Source organism: Panthera leo, chromosome B2, assembly GCF_018350215.1.
Source record: "Panthera leo isolate Ple1 chromosome B2, P.leo_Ple1_pat1.1, whole genome shotgun sequence".
Classification (NCBI taxonomy): domain Eukaryota; kingdom Metazoa; phylum Chordata; class Mammalia; order Carnivora; family Felidae; genus Panthera; species Panthera leo.
In genome coordinates, this window is record NC_056683.1 from 37,375,172 (window position 1) to 37,395,022 (window position 19,851).

At 52.7% G+C, this 19,851-nt stretch overlaps 1 protein-coding gene across 1 annotated transcript in view; it reads right to left on the reverse strand.

The window, feature by feature from the left end:
* Nucleotides 1-17,258, reverse strand: part of KCNK5 (potassium two pore domain channel subfamily K member 5) — a 37,195-nt gene extending 19,937 nt beyond the window's left edge. The window contains exon 1 of the mRNA XM_042938641.1: nt 16,727-17,258. Coding sequence (XP_042794575.1) covers nt 16,727-16,912 — 186 coding nt within the window. The 5' untranslated portion in view covers nt 16,913-17,258. The remainder of the gene's footprint in view (nt 1-16,726) is intronic.
* Nucleotides 17,259-19,851: the final 2,593 nt, after the last annotated feature.

Genomic DNA, 19,851 nt, shown 5'->3' on the forward strand with positions numbered 1-19,851 from the left:
AGCCAGAGATGCCCCTGACTTAAAACTTGTGGTTTCTAAACGCCTCGTGCTGTTGGGATAGGCTTTCTTTCAGCCTCCTGGTGCATTGTGTGTGGCCAGGGAAGGCTCAAGGACAGGAAGGTGCATGGCACGAGATTTCCAAGTCACCCAGGGGTCATGCAGGAGAGCGAAATCCGCTCCTCACGTGGCCGCATCCTGTCCCCCTGCGGAACTCAGTTTCCCACGAGAACACTACATGGCAGCTGGGACGGCCACTTCTCAGGCTCGTCCTGGGAGGTCCATTTACCCTTCCAGCCTGCTGAAAGTGGCTGTCTGTCCTGAGGGCCAAACAAGTGACCCATCAGTGGGCTTCCAGGACACAGCCTGCCACCTCCCAGGAAGAGTGGTGAGACCAGATGGCAAGATGGGAAGAGGGTTCCCTTCACCCTTACTCCCACCTTGGGGCCCTGGGGTATTCCCCTCTTCAGTGGGGCAAGAGTGCAGCTGTGCCTGCCTGTTACAAATGCCATATCTGGCCAGGCATCAGCCCCAAGCCCTGTACAGAACGCATCCAACCTAATTTAACCCAAAGAAAGAAGGGACCAGAGTTCTGGACGACCTTCCCTTGCACTGTGCAGCTCAAAGCTGGATCTACTGATTAAGTATTTACTGAGCACTGGCCATATGCTCTGATGCTGTGAGCCAAACAAGGGAAGTGCAAGACAGGCTCTGCCTAGAAGGACTCGCAGTTCTGTCCAGATACGGGCAGGCACACAGGAAGTTACAGGACGGTGGAAGACACCACAACAAAGCAGCGGGATAAACGTCGAGGTCAGGACAAGCCCCAGGGCTTGAGCTATGCCTCTGTCAAAGTCCCAGCAACTGGCCACAAAGCAGGACAAGAAGCCCAAACCCAGATGGGGAAACGGAGGCTCACAAGACACAAACGACTAGAGCAGAGCCATCTCCCGGTCAGATGCTTCCGCAAGCTCTGAAAAGCGCCGGGCCCTCCTCCCCAGCCCACCCTTGGGTCCTCCACCTTTCCTGGCCCAGGACCCATATCATGTACCCCAGAAGGAACCTGGAAAACTCGCCCTGCAGGTTCCGTCGGCCACCCCTTCTTCTATTCTTTCCAGATTTGGGGTGGAAGAGATGTTCATGTTCTCATCCCAAGGGGAAGATGTGCCCGGGGTGGCCGCAGATCCACCCAGCCAGCGAGCCTGGACCTTAAATGCAGGCTTTCCTCCCCAGGGCCGGGGAAGAGCTGCCCTTCACTGCAGACTGGGCTGAGGAACAGGGCGGAGCAGGCAATCAGAAGGAAATGACACCCTGGACAACAACTGGAGGTCCGTGGAAGATGACTCACTGTCTACCTCAGCCTGGGCCCACTTCCAATGGAGCCAAGGTGGACTGATGGTGACACCAGGAATGACCCTCCCATCAAATACACACTCATCTGAGTCTGATGTGGCTGAGCGGGCAAGGCGGTCCACAGCCCTCTGCAATCTCACGCTTTCTGGGGTGTGAGGGTGGGTGTGCTCACCTCAGAAGGGCTTGCAAGTTTCCGGTCGGGGGCGGGGGTGGGGAGGCCACCCCCTACAGGTTCCTGGCACACCACCGTCCCATCTCCAAGCTTGCCAGGCTGGGCCAGCTCTCCCCTCTCCCACCCCAGAGCAGGAATGGAATTTGACTAGACACCGCGAGAAGCCAGTGGGCCATTAGAAACCTCAACAGATTCCTATCAACACTCCAGTGCTGTCCAAGAGAACTCTCTGTGCTGATGGAATGTTCTATATCTGAGCAGTCCCATGTGGCTACCAAGCCTTTGAAATGTGTGACTGAGGAACTAAATTTTAATTTAAAATTAAACAGCCACGATATTTAGTCATTATCACGTTAAAATAAAATTAATTGGCAACAGGTGGGTGGTGATTACCGATCGGATGCAGAGTGAAACACAACACATCCTACCCAGACTCTCTCTCCCAGACAGAGTCCGCCTTCCCCTGGTCCCTCACGTTCACCCAAGCCTCCGGAGGTAAACCACAGCACGCTCCTGACTCTGAGTTACATGCATGGTCCCGGGCTGACCCAAATCTCGCTTGTGCTCTGTGTTCATCCAAAAGGCAGGGCAAGGTCTCCCTGTGCCCCTGTGAGACTTGGCAGAGCTGGATGCAACATAACACTTGTCCGTGGGCCGCTGGAAGACACCGTCCCTTGTAGGGGACACTGGGCGCAGCACTGGGTACAGCTGCTGGGGCTCCCTGGCTCTGCCAGGGACCTCTCAGGGAACCGCACCCTCTCCTTGGTGACCGCCGACTTGTGTGTCTAGTCTCAAACACCTTGGTCTGCAGACCAAAGGCCCCCCCTCATTTACCCAGACATTGAGCCCCTACGCCTCCAAGTGTTCAACAGCACGGCTGCCCAGGAAGTCACAACTTTGGCAGCTACATTGAAAAACAATAGCAACACACTGTTTAGCAATCACAGAACTGACACCAGGTTTTAGAGTACGTTCTGTTAAAACCGTGTTTTTGCTTTGTGCACCTCAAACATTAAAAATGAAAACAGCTAGCACAGAAGTGGCTGATGACATAAGCATATATCTTACCCTTTAAGAAAATTAAATTTCTCTGTTTTAAAGGCTTGACAACAGCATTTCAGAAAACGGGGGAGGCAGAGAAAGAAAGAACCATCAATAATCCTGCCTCCAACTCAGTACTCACGCCTTCTGTTTTTACATCAAATTTCTATGACTCAACGCTAACAGAACCCCCACACTAACTTCAGAGTCCCAGCTGCCCTCACCCCCAGTCTTGTTTTCGTTTAACTTGAAGCCTGGCTTCTAGCTCAGTCCCACTTTGAGAAACACCAACCGAAGCACCACCCCCAAGAAACCACCCCCACCCCCAGGGCCTGGGTAGCTCAAGCATCAGGTGTCCCTGTGGTAGTCTGTGTGAGGGTTTCCCATCCACTGGCCACACAGCCCCAGACAGTCAAGAAGGAAGGACTAACCTGTGTGTGCAGAGCAGTGGGGGAGAGGGGCGGAGGAGTGTGTCCACAGACACAAGACCAGCTTCAGGAAGGGGAGGTTTTAAGGCCTGTACACAGTGACCCCAACACAGAGCAGGCAGAAGAGCCAGGGGGTTTGACCACATGCAGCTCGCAGCCCTGGAACGTTCCAAAAAGAGAGGTTGTGCCAAAAACTGAGATCAGTGAACCTGAGTCCTCAGCAGGCTTGATGCAGATGGGAAACTTCTGGAGCAGGACCCAGAAGTGCCCCCCATGTCTCCAAAGTTGCCCTGCCCCAGCACCGTGGTGCCTGCCCTGGGTCTAGACCCAATGCACACCTAACCCAGGGAGGTGTTGACACTTTGCCGGGCAACTTATAGACCTGTCCCAAGAGGGCGGTGCGCAGGTGAGGTTCAGAGAGGTGGGGCAGTCCCGGAGAGCTTGCTAGGTAGACGTAGAGTCTGGCTGGCCAAGACCTCCATTGGGAGGGCCAGGGACAGTTTTCCAGATTAGTTTTCCACCTAAAAGGCAAAGGAGGGCTGTGAGGGTCCTGCCTCTGAAATTTGAGGACTGGTGGAAGAGAGGCTGAAGGAAAGAGAAATACAGCTCGTGGTTCGGGGTATTCATTAATAATTACCCCTTACTCAGTGCTAGACTTGTGATCCACTGGGGCACAGGTTGAGGGCCTCACGGAGGAGGGGGGGCAGTGCAGACCCCCAGGGTGGGGAAGACGTGCCCAGAGAAGGAGGAGGCTCAAAGGAAGGTGACCCCAGGCTCAGGGGAGCCTTCCCTGACACCCCTGGCCCAACGCAACTTTTCTCCCCTGGCGCACCCGAGGCTCCCACAACATGCCAGCTCCCTACTCAGTAATTCTCCATATACATTGCATAGCCCCACGCCAACCTCAAAAGCAGAGCTAATGTCTAATTCTTCCCAGAATCTCCACAGTCCTTAAACCAGCATATGTACTGGGCATACGGCAGGTGCTCAGCCAAGTGTCTAATTGGCCTTAGGGAGCAAGTCCTTGGTTCCGAAGGGGGCAGCCACCTGGCCCAGTCACACAGCAAGTCAGCTGAGTAAGCCCTAGGCCCCCACTCCCTGGGCCACTCATAAGTAGATCTCTGGGCTGCGGCTAGAGTCTGGGGGATGGGAGAGACGGGGTGTTGAAAAGCTGATAATCAGGACACCCTCCCTTTTCCTGCTCCCCAGGGGGTGCTGACAAGACACTACTGCATCAGCTTGCTGCACTTAGCCCACTCAGCACTCACTTACCCTCAGTGAGAGGCACTGCTCTGGGGGGCCGGGATGCTGACAAGGGAAGGGCGTGCTTCCAAAGCTAACACTGTCAGGATGCATTCCACGACCCAGGAGGCCAGAGTTTTATTTGAACAGCAGAAATGGGGAAGGTACGGGGCTGCTGTTCTTTCTCCTCCAGAGGGTCTGTGAACAGGTGCCACCCTGCGCCTGGGACGTGGGAGGGTCAAGAAACTTGCACTTAGACACAAGGGGCCCGTCCTGGGGTCCTCAGCATGCTGCAGTCACCAACCTCTATCCTCAGCCATGTGAGCAGCATCGGGGTGGTATTTCCACTGCAGGAGGATGGCAAGACTAAAGCTATTCCCTACCAAGGTGTAGCCCAGAGTCCTGCTGGGGGCCTTCCCCTGGGGAAGCCAAATGGGGGCACACGTCACAAGTACAGGTTTAGCTGCTGAGGAGGTGGCAGTAATATGGGGACTCAGGTGGAAATCTCACAGCTCACAGCTACACCTCCCCCGTCGGCTCCTTGATTTTTTTTCTCAAAGCCTCGGTCTCTGGGTCCCCTGACCCACAAATTCTGTCATGAAGGGTAGGGGCCTGTTGGGTCTGTAAGGACGATGGAGAAAAGGGGCTGAAGGCAGGAAAGGAGTTGACAGACCCGACTCTGAACTGTGGCACCCACTTACATAACCCAAGCTTTCCTGCTTTAAATGTTTTCATGCTGCAAGTGGCAAATAAACCTATATGTGGTCAATGTGGTCAGGAAACGGTGGTGTCAGAACCCTGAAGGCTACAGAACACAGCGTTCAGCAAAGGCCAAGCAAGCATGCATGGGGAGCTTTTGGGGTGCTAGGAACCAATGGGCCCCGAACAGAAAATCCAGCCCCAAGGAGTGGCTGGTAGCCTAGAAAGATCAGTAGGACTGGTGCTAATTTAGGACACCATGAGAGGCCACTCTGCAGAGCCCTGGCTCTGGACTCTGAAGGCCTGGGTTCAGGCCACTAACTAGCTGTATGACCTTGGTTATGTTATTTAATCTCTCTGCTTCAGATGCATTATCTGCAAATGAAGTTCCCCACAGCAGCTATCTTACCACTGCTGGGCAGTCGGTGCAACGTGACAGTGGCCCTCGCCTGGCCCATGGCACCTTTTCCCCCACCAAGTGCCAGCTACCGTTACTACTGTAGCACTGTGGTTCCGCCCCTCTGCCACCCCTCCCCACAGCAGCTCACGTTACTGGTGGACACAGACCTCCAGGTCTCCATAAAAACTGAAAACCTGCTATGAGCGTACAGCATTTTAGACCACCTCTCCACCCTCAGGAGACAGCCTCCCACCTATATCAAGGCCGAATGCAATCAAGGGTTGCGGTCCAGAAAGAGGGGAGACCACGTGGGTAGCAGAGTCCAAATCACACCGCAAGAATGTTGGCTTAGTCTGAGGGAGAAGCCACTGAGGGTTTTCTGAGTTTGGGGAGGGGTGTGGTCATGATCTGAGTCTCTGAGGACCCCTGATGGCTTTAAGAGTGGCAGAAGAGCTCTCAGGAGGTGTGGCAGTCACCTTTCAACCTATGTCTTGGGGCCACGGCTTCCAAGAAGCCTTCCCTAATTGCCCCACTTAGCTCTAATTACTCCTTTATTGTACTTCCCTGCGCAGTAACCTTGGGAAAGTTACATAACCTCCGAAGGTCTGGGCCTTGGCTCTGGGGCTGTACAGGGAGGCCAGTTAGGTAACCACTAAGCTCCCTTCAGCCTCACAATTTATGATTTGCTGCCAGGAGATGTGCCCGGAGCCTGACCCTCCTCCCCCATCAGCCACTCTTGCCAGCCTCCGGGGGAGGGGGGCGTGGGGGGTGAGGAGAAACCAGCCAACGAGACAGTTCCTTGGGTGCAAACACTTGGGGTGCAGAGTCCTGTGATGGGGAAGCTCCCTGGGGAAGCATGAGATCATTTCTGCTTCTTTCTGAGCCTACAGTTACCACAATCTCAACTTTTGCCTCTTGTTCCAGAAAAACTCACTCGTGGGTGGGGAAGTTGGCCCTCAAGATCACAGAAAGGGGTGTGCTGGGCAGGTTAGGAAATCAAGGCAGGCCAATTTAGCTTAAGTAACATTAAGTCCTCTGTACCCCAAAACACGGTCAAGGTTCTGACTTAAAGGCCATTTAAAAGAGGATTAGAGGCAGGGTGACAAATGGGTCAGTGGAAAAAGGCTCTCGACCTGGGCAAGCTGAGCTAGTTTAACCTGAGCTTAGTTCTACAGACAGTTTGTCCCCAGCTCCTCACCAGGCCTCGGTTTTCCTATCTAGCAGATGGGATGGAAATGCCACACCTCAGTCAGGCCCGGAGAGGTCACAGGGAGGCACCCTGGAGGAATGGGTCTGCAGAGACCCATGGTAAGGCCAAGGGTGAGAATCTGGGAAGGGTGCAAAGCCTGTGTATCTGAAGGTTTCTCAGGGGGTCACCCAGGTACTGCAGGCGACACAACCCAACACTCCTGCTCCATCCCCTGGGGTCAACATCCTTGGCCAGCTGTGGAGGGGGTACCCTGCAGGGTGGGCCACGGGGTAGCAAAAGCCTAATGCAGGCGCCAGTCAGGCCGGAGTTACCTGCTCAAGGCATGCCCTTCTCCCCTGCAAACAGCCGGGCCTTCCTCCTGCTCGCTCTGAAGATCAAACGGTTTCCACAAGGAAGGGGCAGGGAGTGTTGTTTCCCTCCCCCCGGCGGGTCCACCTGCCTTCCTGGTTTCCGTAGTACATGGTCTGAAGACATTCCCCAAAAGGCAGGGACGGACGGGGCTGCTTCCCTTTGCAGCAGGTCTCAAACAGGTTTGGGCACACAGTATGTGCTTAGTAAATATCTGCTGAATGAAGGACTGGATATTTGCTGTCTCAAGTTCCTTGAAGGCAGAATCCACGGCTCCCCATCTAGCATCTAGCTGGGCCAGGGGGTGGGGGAAAGAGACCTGTTAAATGCTCACACTGATTGGTTTTGCTAATCCCAGGAGAGAGGAGTTCAGGAAAAGTTTATAAAAAAGGGATGGGGGCAGGGAAGCTGAGAAGGGGTTCCTGGAGAGAATGACCCAGAGAGGGAGAGCAGTTTATTCCATCAAGTCCCCCGGAGAAGAGATGGCAATAAACTGAATTTAAAGGTGAACTTGGAGCTGGCAGCTACAGGGAGTGAACATCACATACGTTTTCTCCATGTTCTCCTGTTATCTTCGTCCCACCGAGATGGGTAACATCACTGTCCCTTTCAGACGCGAGTCGTGTGCTCAGGGCCACTCAGCTTGCAAAGGCCACTGTGACTTGAAAGCCTGTCCTTAACCACTAGGCAACATGGCCCCACCTCATGAGGCTTGAAGGGGAAAGTGGGAGCACATTTTGATAATGGCACTCTCCCTTCCTCCTCTTCAGGGTGTGGAGACTATGAGACCAGGGGCCAGAGTCTGGGCCTGGCTCAGTTCACCTAGAAAAGTGCCTTCTGGGGCACCTGGGTGGCTCAGTTGGTTAAGTGTCCAACTTCAGTTCAGGTCATGATCTCACAGTTCATGGGTTTGAGCCCTGCGTTGGGTTCTGTGCTGACAGCTCAGAGCCTGGAGCCTGCTTCAGATTCTGTATCTCCCTCTCTCTCTGCCCCTCCCCCACTGGCACTCTGTCTCTCTCTCCCTCCCTCTCAAAAATAAATAAACAGTAAAAAAAAAAAAAAGGAAAAGTGCTTTCATCTTGAGGAGGCCTAGGTCCTCCAGACTGGCCATAGTACTGAAGGTCCACATGCATCTCCACATCCCCCCTCAGAGCTGGGCACAGCACTGGGCACCGGGGGCCCAGCAGACACTGTGGGCACATCAGTGGCTGGCTATACCCCCACATGCTTATTGCACAGGTCTGTGGATTAGGGCCAAGGGTGGGGACACATGTCCCTGCCCACGTAGGGCTCCTACTGCCTACCTGGGCCTAATTTAACCGTCACTTCAAGCCTTCCTGAGTGAATGGATGAATTTACTTGAAGGAAGTAGAGTCCAAGAGAAGTGAAATCCAGCCAGGGTCGCACAGCACACACCAGTACCATAGGGAGAATTGGAACCCAGGTCCAAATCCTCTATTTCCTACAGTGGCTCAGATCTGAGTCCGTCAGCCCCAGCCCCAGCCCCAAGCACAGGTCCACACAAAGGGAGGGGCTCAACCCTGTGCTGGCTGGGCCATCAAGCACACTGCAGGGCTTTTCTCCTGGGGTTGGGGAGCAAGTCTCCCCCTCCTAGGAGGGACCCAGCTAAGCAGCTGCAGCCAGATTACACTGGGCCATGGGAGGTGACAACAGCCACAGTACGCAATCCTGATTAAATATTTCAGCAGGAAACCCAAATATTTAGATGGAGGGGAGGAAAAACAGAATGCACATTTCAAAGCCAATCACAGGGACCTGTCTGCCAAGGGCACTGTGAGAGGGCAAGTGGGTGGAGTCTGCCCCCAACGAGGAAACAACTCTGATCCCAGGTCCCGAGTGACCACCACCCAGGGAAGACACCCATGAGGCCATCTGCCCCTGGAATCCTCCAGAATGGAAAAGGTTTGACAAAGCCCGGGATGAGCCAGGATTGAGCAGAGAAAGCCTTGCCACCTTTCCCCAGAGCAAGGAGCAGGGCCCCTGCTCGGGAAGGGAAGAGGGTATCAACCTTCCATACTTTCAGGTGTGGACCATGAACTCTTTGGAGGAGAGGGCTGTGGGTGAAGTTGAAAGAAATGGAGAATGCTGGACAACTCCACTAGGACAACCTTGGGCACGGTATTGAAACTCTGTGGTCCATTCTGGTGCTCCTACTAGAAGGGAGTGCTGATAAGGGAACCTCCTGGATCCTCCTCCATTCCTGGCTCTGAAGTCAGCAAGGTGGGGATGAGTCTGAGCCTCCAGGTAGCCATGTAGACCTGAGCAAATCCCTTGGCCTCCATGTGCCTGGCTAATGGGCATAGCAGTAATACTGAATCCACTGGACTGGTTTAATGAGACAGTTAAAGTAGGAGCCCAATGCCCAGCACCCAGTAGGAATTCAGCAGAGTGCTACCCATACCACTCATCCTTCCAGCCTGCCTCAAATACCTGCTTCTTTAAATTCAAGAGTAGAAATTAATCTCACTGGTTCACACTTAGAACCCCCAGGTGCCCTTACCAATGTCAGCGAGGTGAGAGCTCCTTACCTTTCTTTCTCTAGACTGGGGGCTCCCTGAGGGCAGGGGCTATGTTTTATTCAGAGCCAGATCCCCTGCAGGCCAAGGGGTTCCACAGGCCTCAGCAAACAGGAACTGAATCCTGAGGCCCGGTGACTCTTGTCCCATCTCTCCAACCTCTACCATCTGCAACCCATCACTCAGCACCAGGACCGCATTTCCCCTCAGTTTCGCCACTGTGGCCTTGTTTCTCTGCCCAGCGAGGCTGAGCCCCCAAGGTCTACGGCCCAGTATGGTTTCTGAGGCTTCAGTACACACAAAAATGCTGGCCAGGAGGGAGGCCCCTCCGTGAGCCCACCCTTCCTTTGTCCAGATCTCTAAAATTTAGGGATCAGATTAACTCCTCACCAAAAGCCCAGAGGGCCCAGGCAGCTGTACCGAGCTGGAATATCCCACTGCCCCCCCCCCACTTTTTTACATAAAGGGGCAACTAAGGTATTATCTGGAAGGTCATCAAATTGGGGGGGGGCTTTGGCTGGGACAGGAACCCACACTTGAACCTCCCAAGGGGTTCATGGTAAGAGGAAAAGGTGCCCTAACTGAAAGCTGGGGTGTGAGGGAGGGTGGATGGGCTGTGTTGTGTGTGCGTTGGGGTGGATGTGGGGGCGGGGGGAGTGGGCTCTGTGGGCTTTGGTGGAAAAACCCACACTCCATCACATCAGAAAGTTCAAGGGAGGAAGCATCCTTATCAGAACACCCATGGGGTGAAGGGATCAGCCCACAGAAATGCTGTTAATTTAGAGTTGAAGATTCTACTTCTTTTAAGTTGCCACGCCTGTGAAGGAAGAGGGAACTTTCTGAAATGCTGTTCACTCCCCGACTTAAAAATTGCAAAAATTTGGTCAGTTCAAATTCCTTGGCTAAACCCAGAGGGCTTTGTCATCTGACCCTTACCTCTCGGCCCTGTGGCTGCAGCCCAGAACCATCACGCACTTTTACTCCTCCCTGAGGGCTGTGGGCAAGAAGGACCCACCATCCCCCCTTCTTTGTCTAGCTCTTTAAAAATGTGGTTGATATATACCCAGAAGAGGGATTGCTCGATCATACATTTCCATTTTTAATTTCCTAAGGAGCCTCTACACTGTTTTCCATAGTGGTGGCACCATTTTACTCAAAAAGACAAATGATTCCACTTGGAAGGCATTTAAAGTAGTCACATTCACAGGAACAGAATGTAGATTACTCGTTACCAGGAACCAGGGGGAGAGGGGAAAAGGGAGTTGTTTAAGGGCGACAGAATCTGCTTCGCAAGATGAAAAAGTTCTTTAGAGCTGTTTCCCAGCAGTGTGAATATACTTAACAAGAATGAACGGACTCTTCAAAATGGTTAAGATGGTAAACTTTGTTATGTGTTTTTTACTACAATTTAAAAAAAGTCGGTTGACCTTTCCTCTGCTTCAGGAAGGTCTTCCTGCTACTGTGTGAACCACACTTGTGTGGGGGCAGTCCCTTCACATAGCAGGGTTGTCTTAGGAACAGTAGCAGCGACAGCGGCAGCTAACACTTAATGAGCACTATGTGCCAAGCGCTCGTCTATGCAAACAGTGAGGGTGATATTTGCGGCATGCCTTCAGAGGCCAGCCCATAACCATCAGACATACTGCTTGCATGGTGACTCTTTCAACAACAGCAAGGAGCCTGCAGTTAGGTGGTGGGGCGAGTGGCACTTGGAGGAAAGCATGTCCTCTATCCATGTCAAACCCATCCTTGGGGAGGATGGCCAGGTCAGGCCTCGTCTGCCCTATTCTAAGAGTCCCTGGCAACTATCGGTGAAATCTCCAAGGAGACTCGCCGTGACCCTCTGCATTCCCCCAGAGGGAACCGGGAAGGAGGCAAGCCTATTTCACATGCTTTCTTATAGTACCCAGCACACGTGGCCTCTCTGAATCACCCAGTTCTGGCCTAGTAGTTCTTGCACCCCAATTTGTACAAAGACTATCTTTCTTTTTTTAATATTTATTCATTTTTTGATAGAGACAGAGTGTGAGTGGGGGAGGGGCAGTGAGAGAGAGGGAGACACAGAATCGGAAGCAAGCTCCAGGCTTCTGAACTGACAGCACAGAGCCCGACGCGGGGCTCGAACTCACAGACCGTGAGATCATGACCCCAGCTGAAGTCGGACACTTAACCGACTGAGCCACCCAGGCGCCCCATGTATAAAGACTATCTTGGGGGTACTATGTCAGGACCATGGCTCCTCTGCTCCCCAAAGCCTTATACTTCCCTGCCCCCCACCCCACAGAGAGTTCAGAAGCTGAGCACAATCTGACAGCAAACAGCCAACTTCAAGATGAAAGCCCTTGGCCTGAGGTCAGAGGCGGCCAAGCACAGCGCCCAAAATCAGAGGACTGTTTCTTTTAAATGTAGGACTATAAATAGGGCAAAGCCCCAGGAAAACACTTAGAAGCAACAGTCATCACCTCCCTTGCACCCCCTCCTATAGGGCTCCCCCCACCCCACTAGAACCTTTCAACACTTGCTAATTCCCACCCTCAATAATTCTCTAATACCATGCCATCTGCAATCATCCTAAGGGCTCTAGTAAAACTCTCAAAACGATTCAATAAAAATCCACTTTAACTGTTAAACTCTAACTAGAGCAGTTAACTGAGGCATATTTACCGATTTAAGAATTATTATTATCTTGGCTGCCCTCAACTTTGATCGGAACATAAACAAACAGGTCATTAGGAGGGGACCTCTTTCTTCCATTTCCTCTCAAAACCCCAACTTCCCTACTTTCCACTTCTGCAGTTCTAGACAGTGAGGATCCAAGTTTGAACTAATGACGTGGAGGCCTCCGTGATCTTGGATAATCAAAAGATCTATTGTGTTCCCTTTACTTACAAAGGCAGTTAAGTGGACCAGTGTGCTTTACAATTTCCAACGAGGCTTGAAACAAAAGAGGTTTTCATGTTAACCCTCAATTCTCAAAAAAATTCAATGAATGTGCCCATTCTAAGGGCATCATTTGGTCAGATCATTACATCATTTGGTCAGATGTAACTTTAGCACATAACCCATGGTTATATTTTCAAATTTTAGGAGGAGGATTGGCGTTAGAAACACGATGTCAGAACCTCAAAACTGGAATCAGCTTGACTACTGTAGACTGGAACATGTAGAGAATAGGAAGGGTCCAGAAAATAAAAGGAGCGGGGTCTGGCACCCACGGAAAACCTCCAAATAGGATAATGCAGTTTGGAGCTGGCAAGGAGGCCAGTAGGATCCAAGAGGCTTCTGGGGATTGGTCAGCTATGTGAGCAGTCTAGGAAAAACCAGTTAGGGATGGGATGCTCCAGTGGAAGGCAGGGCATGAGGCGACCCCTACCACACCCCTGGGAGACATGGGAATCTCAAGAGCCACAGCAGGAACACCTCACTCTCTCCCTCCTTCTCCCTCTTAAACCCTCCTACATCCAAGACCCCACTTAAAGTCATCACCTCCTGAGAGTCCTCCCTGACCCCTCAGGCTGGTTCTGGAGGCCCTCAGGAACCATCACATCATAGTGGGTTTATTCATCCTTCTCCCCAGCAGCCAGTCTGAGCCTCGTGGTGTCTTAATCCATCTTTGCACTCCCAGATCCTCGCCTAGTGCCTGGCACATAGTGGACACTTAATAAATGTTCGTTGATGAATGTTCTCATGTACTCTGGGATCAACCCGCTTCAGTGTGAAACCTGATTCTATACCATATAATCCTGGGCAAGTTATATCATTGTCCTCATCTATAAAAGGGGGTGGTCACCAAGATTAAATTAAAGTAAGAATGTATAGAACGTGCTTATTCAAAGCTCTGGTGCACAGGGAGTTCTCAAATCCTTCCTGTTTATGATCATTGCATACTGGAGGTGAAGGTTGAGACTGCCCCCCTTCACTGCATCCCAACCCTTTGCTCTTTTGTGCTGCCAAGGGAGGGGTGGACCGATGCTTACCGCAGTAACAGAGGAGGTGCTGGCTTGGCCAGGCCCAACACAGGAGGCCAGCATGCCAACGCCTGTTCTAGGGGAAATAGAAAATAAAATTTCCCAGCAGACCGAAGTCCAGCTGAACCACCCCACTAAGCTCACTTACAGACTACCCATTCAACAGCTTCACAGGCCTAAGAAGCAGGGCAAAGGTGTACAAGGAGTAGGTGAGCCAGGTTCCCACCCCAGGCTGTGCCCTCCTGCTGTGTCACCAAGGCCACTTCAACTTCCCTGAGCTTCAGTTTCCTTATCTGAATTCATAAGGTTGCTGTAAAAAGTACCTGAACTAACGCAGGTAAAGCACTAGGTCAACGTGTGCTCAATAAACACAAACAGACAGGGGGAGACATGCTCGCTTTAAGTGACATCTGTAGGCATCTTGCATAACGCTTCTACTTGCCCTGATCCTCACTGGACCCTCACTTTGCACTGAGGAAAGAGGCAAAGTCAAATGGCTTGATGGGTAAAATGGCCAATGCAGATGTCAAAACAGGCCTGTGCCCACTCTCTTTTATAAAATGCACATACCACTCCCAGTGCCCAACACACAGGGTGCTCAAATCCATGCTAACTGCCCTGGTGGAAACCTCTGCATGCAATTCAGGGAAGAGGCTGGGGAGGCAAGGGTTCAAGATGGTTCTGAAGGCAGGAAGGAGGACAACCACAGGGTCTGAGGCTGCTGCGGTAGAAGCAAGGAGGGTAAGCATTTGAAAGTCGGGCAGGAAGAACCAGACAACTCGGTTCGGGCGGGGTGCCTATAAGACCTAATGAAAAGTGAGCAGTGTGTTGTGTTAACTCCCTTTGCACACATTTGAAAGCACATGCAGTTTCCAGTGTAAAAAAAAAAAAACCCTACTCAGTCTGCACCCCCTACTTCTAACAACCCCTCCCAAGAGCCCGCCCCTACCCCAGGAATTTCTAGCTTGGGACTTCTCTAGGATTACAAAGGTGACTCAGAACCTGACAAAACACAGAACCTCAGGTGGAAATGCCCCAGGCCAGATGGGAAAGAAGTTAGAGTTTTCCACAACGGAGTCTTCTTTTTTCCTTAAACCAATTTCCTGGGGCTGAAGGTAATGCCTCAAGTCACATAACAGAAAGCAGAGCCAGGCAGATTTCTGCAGACTAAAAAGTGATGCTAGCAGAATGCTTCCGCTGGTCAGTGTTCACTTCTTGGGTTTTTTCCTATGATGGGAGGGGAAGTTGGAGAAGGTTGGAGAGTTTTTTGGCCAGGGATGGGGAACAGGGCTGTCCATGATCCTCTCCAAATCAGATTGGCCCGATGCCCACATCTAAAAGTTACCTGCCTGCTTTTGGGGGGCAATCATCAGCGGGTTTAAGAGGACCCCCAAATAAGAGGCTTTTTGTTGACTCGAACCCCTTAAGAAAGCTAACTTCCAAAGCTACCACCACCAGCTGCACCCGGCTGCCTTACCCTGACCACCCCCCTCTTCCCTTCTCCATGGGTTTTGAAGTTTATTTTCCCACATTCAGCCTTGAATTCTTTCCTTCCTTCCCCTGCTGTGGCGAAGAGGGAAACACTTCGAGGGCAGCTTGATTCTTTATCATCCCCGCCTGCCCTCTTCCCCCTCTAAACAAAGCCCTGGAACAAACTAAACAACAACTGCTCTCCCGGGGAATTGTTTCCTCAAGGGAAATTATAAAGTGACCCCTCCCCAACGCACACACACAGGGCAGACACTCATCCACAGAAGTCCCTGCTATTAGCAGCCAAACCACCCCAATTACCGGCTGAATTCCTCCTCCCCATCAACCTCACCTCCCACGGTCACCCACTCTGGGGACTGCTAAGGGCCCAGAGGCTCTCCCCGCTAAAATGCAACACCCCTAAACCTCCCCTCTCACTGGCTCCTGGGAGGACAAGTCTTCACCTGCCCAGATGCTGGTAGGTACCTATATGCTCGGGTGTGTGAATGTCCATCGATTTAAGGACAATGAGGGGGCAGCACAAGCAAGACATGCTCATGTTTTCCACAGCTTTCAACCTCCCAACAGTCCAGGGCAGGGAAGACAGATGAAGACGGGTGCATTCTCATTTCACATACGGGGAAACTGAGACCAGAAAAATGAGAGACAACTAGACAATCATAAAATGTTGGGCGGCTGCCGTAGATTAAATGTTGTTCCTCATCAAACCTCCTTTCTCGCATCTTCCACCCCAAGAGAAAAATAACACCTTGGACAATCTACCCCTACCCCACTCCACAATCTAGAGCCGTCACCAGCTCTTTACACCCAGGTCCTGGTCCTTCCACCGGAGAGAAGCCATTAGTGCAGGCCAGGGAGGGTGGGTGCTTAAGGCTAAGAGCCTCTGAGAAACTGGCGTGGAGGACCCTGGGCCCCAAACAGCCCCAAGATCCCAGCCGCCATGGTCAGCCCCAGTTTATTCTAGTGAGGTCAAAGCCATCCATAGAGCACGTACCAGAAGATAAGAGGTTCGCAATGTCAACACGGAGAAGAAACTACCCCCCACGCGTCCCCTTTTGCTCAACCTCTCCTTTCCCCTAAAAAGGATTCCCGGGGTTTTGTTCTTTTGTTCAACCTGCTACTTTCACCAACTTTAACTCCAAGCCCTGGGGGAGGAGGGGAGGTGTCTCCATGAGATAAGCCCTGCCGGAAGCTTGAGCGCGTCCCAGGCACTGCGGCCATCAGCACCCCATCCCGGGTTGGGGGGGGGGGGGGGGGGAGGTGACGCTCGGGCGGTACGGAGCCCCCTACCCACTTCCCGATCCCTGCGGGTGCGGATCCGGGTGCGGAGGAGCCTTTGCATAGCTTGGGGCTGTGGGACCCTCACGCCACTACTGCCGGCTCACGTTCCAGAAGAAACACAGGGCGGGCGCGGCACTGGCCCGGAGCTGGGAGGTGGAGATGCGAAGGGGTGGCACCCGGCTCCACTCCCGAACTCCGGGAGCGGGAGCTTCTCAAAGTGCAGATAACCGCCTTTATCCGTCCTACAGCCCCCCTCCAACGAGGGAGGTACTCGCACACTCACAGGGAGCCATCGCGGGGCCGGTTCACCCAGAGGTCAACCCCAACGTCTCTCTGGACAAACGGGGTTCCCAAAGAGTCTCCGCGCGTGGGTGACTCCCGTGTCTACGGGTAAACGACAGACCTCAGCAGCCAGACCCATGTGAGACAGCCTTTCCTGCCACCCCCAGGGCTGCCCGCAGGGACTGAGGGTTATCCAAAGCTGTGAAGGGTTTCCCTTCGGCACTCCTAAAGCTCCGGCCGGCTTCCAGTGTCTGTAGGGGCACAGACGGCGGCTCACCTGCAGGATCTTATCCAGGCCCTCCTGGCCCAGGCACGGGAACTCCTTGAGCAGATGCAGTTTCTGTGTATAGTAGTTTTTCTTGGCCTCTTTCCAGTGTGGCTCCTCGAGCACCTCGAAGATCGCCGCCCCGATGGCCAGGTAGAAGATGATGGCCGAGGTGAGTAGTGGGCCCCGGTCCACCATGGCTCCCAAGCGGCCGCCTCCTGGAGAAAGGCTCCCCTAGCCCCTGCGGCTCCGGGTCCACGCGCCCTACAGCCTCTGGAAACAGCTGTTTGAATTTGGAGCTCCGCATGCGCAGTGCCCTGTTCCCCCCCCTCCCGCCCCCGGCGCCGCTCTCCGGACAAAGTTGCTCTGCCAAGTTGGCCCACCAAGCGCGGGGAACTGTACGAGGACTTGCTCCCGCGCGGGGGGGCGGGGGGGAGGCTGGTGGGTGGACACAAAGCGGGGCAAGGGGGCGCCCTGGCTCGCTGGGGTAAAGGGAGCCGGGGAACTCAAGGCCAGAGTCTAGGGAGACACGTGGGCCGTCCTCCGCGAGCCGCAGCAGTGTGCGCCGCACCCGCCTCCACGCGCCTCTTTAACCAGCGCCCAGCGCGCGCGCCCTCCCGAGCCTGATCCCGGGGGTGGTACCCGTGCAGGTCCCGCCCCTCGTCTGCACCGCCCCCGCTCAGGCCCGCCCCGCGCAGGCCCCGCGGCTGGCCGGCCCGAGAAGTCACCGCGAGGTGCGCACGGGATTCGGTGCTCCGTGCGCTGCCGGGGGCTGCCGCCAGGGGAGGCTGCATGCCCCGCGGTGCCGGAGAGGTTGGGGTCTCTGGGGCTCGCGTTTGTTGTTAGTGCCCGTGGTATTAACTAAGATGAGTGTGTACCTATCACACTCAAGTCAAGGAAGTTATTACTATTGCTATTTTCGTTGTAACTCAATTTTCGTCCACTGCCGTTTCTGCCAAGAAAGCTTGATTCTCAGTCTCTTTCTCTCACCCCCTCCTGTAAACCAAGGGTAAGTGTAAGGTTAGAAAGGTACTGGAGAAGCTGTAGAGAATCAGGATATCAGGGACTAATCCAGCCACAAAGGTGAGACTCTCCTCTTTTACCCCATTCTCACCTGCCCTGGTGAGACGCCCACATTTAGAAGGAGCTGTGCTGTTGGAGACACCTCCCAGCCCCACGCACTGTAACTCTCCAGGAAACACTTAACCCCTCCTTATTCCGAAGCCTACTCTGCAACCCTCATCCACACCCACACACATGCGCTCATCCCCTTGTTGGAAGATACTTTCTTCCTAAATTCCTTCTAATGTACTATGTAACCAATACACTATAGAACAGTAAAATGACAGCTGGCCCTGTGGGGAATCTGGATTGTTCAATGACATATTCCAGACTGTTCCATAGGAGACACTCAGTAAATATTTGTGCAACGAAGGAGTGAATGAATTTGTGTCAAACACACACACTGAGGATACATCTCACTCGCCTTGCTACCATTTACCGAGGCAATACTCCAACCTTCCCATGCATCCCAAGAACAGCCTGTAATTATACCAACCTTGCAGGGAGGAAAAGGAAGCTGTGTTAGGTTAGTTTGTTCAAAATCTCTAACCAGCAACAGCCAGAAGCTGGAGTGGCACACTCCAGCACTTGGTACTAAGGGCTGGCCCTGACCCTCTCGGGGCCTCTGAGGGGGCCAGTGCAGTAGTGGGCCAAATTGGTGCACTGCCCCTGGTCCAGGCCTTTTTTTTCCCCCTGTGGGGAATGTGGGGGGCTTTGGTCAGGTGTCAAGAGTTAGGGCAGTGTGGAGGTTCCTCAAAAAATTAAAAAAAGGAATTACCCCATGACCCAGCAATAGCACTACTGGGAATTTATCCAAAGGATACAGGAGTACTGATTCATAGGAGTACATGGACCCCAAAGTTTATAGCAGCACTTTCAACAATAGCCAAATTATGGACAGAGCCCAAGTGTCCATCAACTGATGAATGGATAAAGAAGATGTGGTTTATATCTACAATGGAATACCACTCAGCAATGAAAAGGAATGAAATCTTGTCATTTGGCCATTTGTAACAACGTGGATGGAACTGGAGGGTATTATGCTAAGTGAAATACGTCACTTAGAGAAAGACAGATATCATATGACTTCACTCATACGTGGAAGTTGAGAAACTTAACAGAAGACCATGGGGGAAGGGAAAGAAAAAAAAATAGTTATAAACAAAGAGGGAGGCAAGTCATAAGAGACTCAAATACAGAGAACAAACAGGGTGGAAGGGGTTGGGGGGGTGGGGAAAATGGGTGATGGGCATTGAGGAGGGCACTCAGGATGGGCACTGGGTGGGTATGTAAGTGATGAATCACGGGAATCTAGTCCCAAAGCCAAGAGCATACTGTATACACTGTATGCTAGCTAACGTGACAATAAATTATATCTAAAGAAAAAAAAGAGGGAAGTTTTTACTGAGAGGACAAGGAGGTATGTGTGGTATCTCCAAATTGGGCAGGAGAGGGTCTAGGGATACAGGTTTGAAGGACTGATCCAAGTTTATGGATGTTTCTGTCTCTCCTTTATGGCAACCTGTGTGTGTCCCCAGGAGGCCAGAGCAGGAAGCCCCATGTTCCCTGAAGACTTAGGGAGCCAAGCCTTTTCAACAAGGTCTTTAGGTGGCCCCCTCTAGAGCCCACCCACTCCCCAGCCAGGCTTCTGCTCCGCCCCAGAAAGACCCTTCTCTTTAATTCCTGCCTGCCTCCTACCCACCCTGCACCACACTCTGCAGTCTCACGCTCCAGCCCTTAGCCCATGAAGAGTCCAGGCTTCTGTCCCAGATCCCCTCTCTCTGGAGGGAGAAAGGAAGGCACTTGGTGTGAACAGTTCATTCAGCGGTGGTGGGGGCAGTTTGAGAGGCCACAGGCTCTCTTTCTGTTTGGAAAATTCTCCACCATTCCTCTCCCACCTCCGGTCTGCGTTCTTTTCCTAAGAAAATAAAGGGCCTCTTCCTATTTCAGTCTCGCTGTCTCACAAAAACACTGCAGAATACTTTGGGGTGAATTGGGTTTTATTCAAAAGCTTTATAATTTCTAGTTTCTCTATATTTCCACTTTGCCTATTTCTCCATTTCCCAACTCCTTTC